The 6,866-nt window shown below is 31.1% G+C and overlaps 1 protein-coding gene across 1 annotated transcript; it reads left to right on the top strand.

Annotated features, from left to right (window-relative positions):
- The first annotated feature begins 5,034 nt into the window (after positions 1 to 5,034).
- On the top strand, positions 5,035 to 6,866 carry LOC123894118 (myb-related protein 308-like). Its single transcript, XM_045944012.1, has 3 exons — positions 5,035 to 5,366; positions 5,570 to 5,699; positions 5,807 to 6,866. Exons 1-3 carry the CDS (start codon positions 5,234 to 5,236, stop codon positions 6,687 to 6,689), a joined length of 1,146 nt encoding a protein of 381 aa, XP_045799968.1. The 5' UTR covers positions 5,035 to 5,233; the 3' UTR covers positions 6,690 to 6,866.

Genomic DNA, 6,866 nt, shown 5'->3' with positions numbered 1-6,866 from the left:
TTGTAATTTTTGTTTTTGAAAAATTACATATTAGCTGCTGTTAAACTGAGGTGAAGAAAGCTATGATACAAAATTTTAAAAATGTTGCTTATAATCTTTGGGGACATTTTGTAAATGTTCTCATTGTTTCAATTATAGGCAACAATTAACAACTGTTGTCATAAATGGCAACACTTAAAAAGCGTCGCCTTAGTTGCCCAGGAAAACCGTCCCCCATTCCTACAGTTTAGGCGACGTTTATATGAAGTGTGCCTAGAAAGTGAGAAAAAACGTTGCCTTAGACAATAGGTAACGCTCGCATAGAAGACACCTGAAAAACGTCCCCTATTCTCTTAGGCAACGTTTTTCATAGTTCTGGCAACAATTTTCAGTTGTTGTTAGAGACAATAAATGTTGTAGTGAAAATACTAACAAAATTCTTGTACAAAAAAAAAACTACTATCAAATTCTTCTACAAAAGTGATAAATATATAGGAACAAATTTCCTTCTATCTTCTCTACTAATGAAAAAGAAAGGTAAAAAGGATTGAAAAAGTTTTTGTCTATTGTAAAGAATATTCTGCTATAGAAGCTCATGTTTCCCTTAAAAGGGAACATGTGAATAATTAAGCAATCCAGCAATATATAATCACTCACTACCTTTGACCGCGTTTGGTGGCAATTTACTAAAGTTCATATATTCTCTTGGACACATACATATCCTAAATATGTCCTTGAGAGAAAAAAATAATGCTTTTAAATTAGTACTAGATTTTTCTACTTCTCTTTTTATAGAAGTACTAGCTTGTTTTGATAACATTTATTCTACAGAAATTTATGTTGCAATATAAAAAGCTTATATACAATAGACCGATCATATTTGGCCTCATTTTACTGTCTATTTCTATTATGATCGGCTCAATATAATGTAAAGTCTAAGAGGACAGTAAAATGTGGCTTAATATTAAAAAAATGACATTTTTTAATAAGAAAAAATAGCATAAAAATTATATTACACTACTATGCTAATTTTTTAGGATTCACTTGGTCTTGAAACTTTTAAGTTGTTTGTTGTAGTTTAGTTTAGTCTTTTTTTCCAAGTAGTTTAATGGTAAACTTACGCATATTTTAAGTGTGAAAAAGTAAAGAATTTGGAATTTAAATACCAACCTTTGTAATAACATTTCTAGTAGGTTGCTAATGTTCTTCAATAGTGTTTTAGAGGGTAGCCCGATGGGTGCTCTGATTCAAAAAAATTGTCAATTATTGGGGATTGGAAGGTTTCGGCCGCACACTCTTATCGGAAAACTAATCAATGTGTGAATGCCTTAACAAACCTTGGAGCTTCGTTGCTTGGTGACATTTGTTTTTATGATTTATGTTCGACGCAGTTTTGTCATTTGGTAGTTGCTGGTGTTAATGGGGATTTATATTCCTTGCATGATTGCTATGTAATTTTTTTTTCTCTTTCCTGGGTTTCGGCCCTCTTTGTAATAAACGAAAATGTTTGGAAAATTAACATTTATTTTTTTTTTGTCAAGTAAACTAGTGGCTAAAATTTTCACCTTAAAGGTGAATAAGTGGAGTGTTCGGGGTTCGAACTTCAGCTTCTGTACATATAATGTGATGTTCCTACCAACTGAGTTAAGCTCACGGAGACTAATTAACATTTATCTAAATACCATTAATACTACATTTATATCTAAAATTAGTTAATTAATAAATACATTGTTTTAAAACCCTACCGAAAACTACATACACAACTACGAGATATCATATTCGAATTACGTAAACATTCACCCTAACATTTGATATTGCTAGTTGAGCTATATTTTGTAGGCGATAAATATATAGTTTAAGAATTGAGGCCATATGTTAAGCAATACAACAAGGATCATTTTCCCATGTGACTTTTGAGACTCAAAAATGGTGGTTGATGCAATTATGTCTAGTAAAGTTGTCGTATCGAAATTTAGTAGTTTAATTTTTAATATTAAGAACTTATTATTATTGTATTCAAACTTTGAGGTGAAGTCCATTAAGTGACAAACAAATATGGTTGTTTATTCTTTAGCTAGGGCGACCTATTTTCAAATTAGTCGTTGCTTTTTTATTTGATTCTTTCTTGTATTGAGCACATTTTAGTTAATGAATTGTATTAAATTTATTTTTTTCAAAAAAATAAAATGAATAAAAGTTAAAAGAGCCGGCCCTAATTTTTTAGAGAGATAATTTCCTCCTTCTCTCTAAGTTTTCTTCTCCTTCTCTCATCAAAAAAGGGAGGTGATTTTGGGTCTTTTTCGACCCAAAATCACTCATTTGCATCCTTTTCTATTTGCTTTAATCTAAATAAGTGGTTTTCACAAAGATTAAAAAAAAATTTGTGTGTGTGTTTTTTTTTTTTTTTGTGATTTCGTCGTTCCGTCTTTGTGCGGTGTTTGTATTCCCGTCTTGTTGCGGTGTTCGTTTGATTGAATTGGCAGATCAACCTCGCTCAACTACTGATTCACACGATGATTAAGTTCGTCAACGATGCAGATCCGGAGGCATGGGTATTCCGGTCACTTTAATTTTATCACATTATTTGTAGGCATGAGTATGCCGTTTTACGCTATTAACTTAGATGTTGTGTGTTTGTTCGCAGATTCATCCTTTTTTCATTTTTAGCAGTATTGAATTTGTACTTGAATCTGATGTACTCTACCAATTTGAATGAATGAATATTTTGTATTTTAGTAAAAAAAAAATCGATAAAAAAAGTATTAGAAAATAAAATATTTAAAGATACTATTTATGAGGGACAAGATGCTGGAAGAGGAGCGTAACGCAACTTTTGATTGAAAGATCAAAAAAAGAATATAAAAACTAATTTGGTCATGTCGTGTATGATACAAGACCTTGGCCATCCCTGTCTTCCCAAGTCTACCTTTAATTTGGATGCTTTTCATTCAAGATCTTTAACTTTATACATGCATGCAACATATCCAATAAATATGGGCATCTTCAAGTTTGCTTATGAAATATTTAGTAAAAAGAAGAAACAAACTTCAATCATATACAACTTTAAGAGGAAATTATCAATTTGATCCATAAAATTAGAGAGTTTTCTTTTTATATTATATTAGCGGTTAGGCGCGGTGTGATCTATATTTTCTATCATGCAAATTTATGTAAAAAAAATATGTCTTATGTTATGGTGAGTAATTTATGTAAAAAAAATATGGCTTATTTTATGGTGAGTTTACTAATAAAAGATTTTTGGTGGTAAAAAAAACATGTCTTATGTTGTTGCTGTTCAAAAAAAAAATCAAGGGTAATATTGGTATTATGAAAAGTTCACACCAAATAGGTATAGATATAAATAAAAAACGAAAAAAGTATAAGAGAAAATTCAATAAATCAAGGAGGTACAAGAAATACATTCCACCAAAACAAAACAATCTCTAAGAAAAGAAAACAAAAATAACAATACTAGGAAACAAGGAGATACACTACCAACAAACTAGAACCTCTCGAATGCATCACCACGAGAAGAAGAACACATGTCAACAAGAGAGACAAAGATCAACCACAGGACAAAACAACAAAAAGACCTCTAATCCCTCTGACCCATTGAGACTCAACACGATACCCAAACAAACTCTACTGATTTCAACATGAAGTAGGGTGAATACCCCACTCGTAAAATGAACCGGGAGAGTCAAGATTTTTACCTAAAAACCACTTCCAAGATAAGAGAGAGGGAGAGATAATGAAAATTTATGGAGGTTATTATCAATTTAATCCATAAAATTATAATGACTATGAAGATACAAATAGACAAAAAAATATTGTCAAACCAACGATGAATAAATTCAAGTGATACGAATTTTGGTTCTCTTAAACATGTAATGAGTAGATCGAATTACTTTGTCAACTTAAAAAGTAAGTAGAACTTAACCTACGAATGGAATATAATGAGGTCTTTTGTTAATTTCATGAATATTTTTGCCTATTAATTCATAAATTTTCGGGACAAATAATCAATCCTAAAATTTCAAAAACTAAACTTCATGATTGACCTACAATTTCATGAGACGATCATAAAATCATCATCAACTAGATTGGTATGTTGATAAAATGGTCGGAAATAGATATATTGCGGTAAATATTCACGCTGTTTTTAATCAGAATTATTTGACCTAATATTAATGGTTAAGATTGATTTATACTAATTTTATTAAGAAATAATATTAACCAGACAATTTAAAATGAATGGCTGAAATATCCTAATGCATACTACTACATGTAACTGTAAAATTTACTTACCCTATTGCATCCTGATCCAAAATCATCCAACTACAAAATTTATGTTATCAATCAATTAAGTTTCACCATATGCGCTTGCTAGACCTTTAAAAATCTTTCTTGAATCTGACTATGTCCAAGTGTATCTGTTACTACATAGGACCCACAAGCCTGCATGCATGACACGTGTAGGTAGCCCATCTGTTCTGAGTAAGGGAAAGAAAAAGAAAGAAAAAAGTGAATACTACATACACATTATTTGGATATACTAGTGCGTCGATATGTCGTTGAGGTGAATAATTCTGATTGGTTGATAACTAGTGTTTAATTTAGTATAGAAAAGTTAATAACCACAATTTATAAATCTATTAGAATTGTTCATTTTAACGAATATGCTGGTACATATATATCTAAATAAAATGTGTAATATTAATTGTTAGTTGGTTCAATGGTGATTTATGCTGAACTTGCTAGGGAAAACAGTAGTTCGATCCCCGACAACTGTGATCGAAAAAAAACTAAAACTACTTGATCACAGAACTGACCACCGAAAAACATTAAACGGATAGTAAAGAATAAAAAATATATATGTAATAAAGAATTCTTTTAAAAAAATCCACTATAGGGCCTACAAATGTTGCAGAGTGACACTGCAGCTTTTAGCCCTTTGCCACAAACCCTAACTGGTCCACAATGGTACATCCCCCCACATTAAATTCACCACCTCTCACTTCACCATAATACCATCCATTTTTTTCAGTTCTGTTCAGTTTTGCTCAGAGAATTCCTTTCACATTTTTATATAACTATTTGTAACCTAGGGCTAAACCCTATACTACAACCTACACCTTTCTTTCCTTTCATTATTCTTTTTCATTATTAACACAAAAACTTATCTTTGATTGGTTAAGTCCTTGAGATTGATCAATAGTATTAACTAGAGAAAGAAGAAAGGAGATAGATCATAATGGGGCATCACTCTTGCTGCAACAAACAGAAGGTGAAAAGAGGATTATGGTCACCTGAAGAAGATGAAAAACTCATCAACTACATCACAAATTATGGACATGGTTGTTGGAGCTCTGTCCCTAAACTTGCAGGTAATTATTAACATATACTACTTTTTCATTTCATAATTCTCTCCTAGTATATATGAGTATAAGTAAGTTCGAGTTCACGATGAAATTGACAGAATCACAATGAACCATCGTGATCACCTGAACCTCCAAAGTATATAGTTTTTGTTAAAATCACAGTGATTCTGACAAACTCACGTTAATAATTTCCAAAACTTTGATTGTAGGGCTACAAAGGTGTGGAAAGAGTTGCAGATTGAGATGGATTAACTATCTAAGACCAGATTTGAAACGTGGAAGTTTTTCACCACAAGAAGCTGCTCTCATTATTGAACTTCATACTATTCTAGGCAACAGGTTCATATACATGCCTCTTCATTTTTGTATTGATTTTTTCTTAAATATTAGTGCTATTTTCTTGATTAATAAATGGTTAAGATAATTATGGTTTGAAATTTGAACAGGTGGGCTCAGATAGCAAAGCATTTACCAGGAAGAACAGATAATGAAGTGAAGAACTTTTGGAATTCAAGCATAAAAAAGAAACTACTTTCACATGATCTTGTTCCTTCTTTAACCACATTTTCTGATCATATTCATTGTCCTACAAATGTTCCTATGGAAAGTTTCTTCCCTTTATTTAATGACAATCCTACCCTTAACAACTTAGATCATCACTTATACCTTCCTATCAATATCCCATCTCCAATCCTACAAGATCAAGTTGATATCAAGAATATTATTGATATTAACAATTTCAATGCAAATTTCTTACATGTTCATCAAAATAATCCAATATTACCAGAAATTACAATACCATTATCCAATAATATTGTTCCACCTTCTTATGATCAATTAGATACATGGTCATTATTTCATCATCTCAATCCAAATATTCAAGAAAATCATCAAATTATTGCCACAAAAAGTGAAGCTTCCACACAAAATTTCAATATTGTTGATGATAATTTTATCAATCCAATTCCAAATACTTGGCATCATTTGATGGAACTTGAGCCTATTGTGCCAAAAGTGTGTGAAACTATAAAGAATGATTATGTTTGTAGCATTCCATTTTCTTTTTCTGATTCTTCACAAGAACATGATCATCATCAAGTTGTCAATCAAAATGATGAGTGTTATACAGATCAACAACAGAGTATAATTTGTCCACAAGATCATCATCAAATTGTGGCAGCATCAAATAATGATCAAGTGGAGTATATTGATTCTCTCATCATGTCATCATTGCCATCTTCAACAACAACATCTTCATCATCACCATTATCATTCTATCAACCACAAGACAAAATTCTCACAAAACCAATCCTTCCTTCAAGTAATTGAGAGTCATCGTCTATGTTTAGTATCACAGCGGATATGTCAGATTCACTGTGATCCACCGTGATTTTTCAAAAGCTACACTGCGTAGCTTCAACTTGGATGATTAATTTGCTACTATATTTTTATAATATTTTAATTTTAATAGGACATTTTCATGTGTATATATTAATTTTATTTTAT

This window comes from Trifolium pratense, linkage group LG7 (assembly GCF_020283565.1).
Source record: "Trifolium pratense cultivar HEN17-A07 linkage group LG7, ARS_RC_1.1, whole genome shotgun sequence".
In the NCBI taxonomy this organism is placed as follows: domain Eukaryota; kingdom Viridiplantae; phylum Streptophyta; class Magnoliopsida; order Fabales; family Fabaceae; genus Trifolium; species Trifolium pratense.
This window is presented reverse-complemented; position numbering and strand designations above follow the sequence as displayed.

What these genes read in the sequence shown, in the direction of transcription:
- LOC123894118 (XM_045944012.1), top strand. Translation starts at nt 5,234, where the DNA reads ATGGGGCATCACTCTTGCTGCAACAAACAGAAGGTGAAAAGAGGATTA. An exon ending in CTCTGTCCCTAAACTTGCAG is followed by an intron (nt 5,367 to 5,569) that starts GTAATTATTAAC and finishes CTTTGATTGTAG; the next exon opens with GGCTACAAAGGTGTGGAAAG. An exon ending in CATACTATTCTAGGCAACAG is followed by an intron (nt 5,700 to 5,806) that starts GTTCATATACAT and finishes AAATTTGAACAG; the next exon opens with GTGGGCTCAGATAGCAAAGC.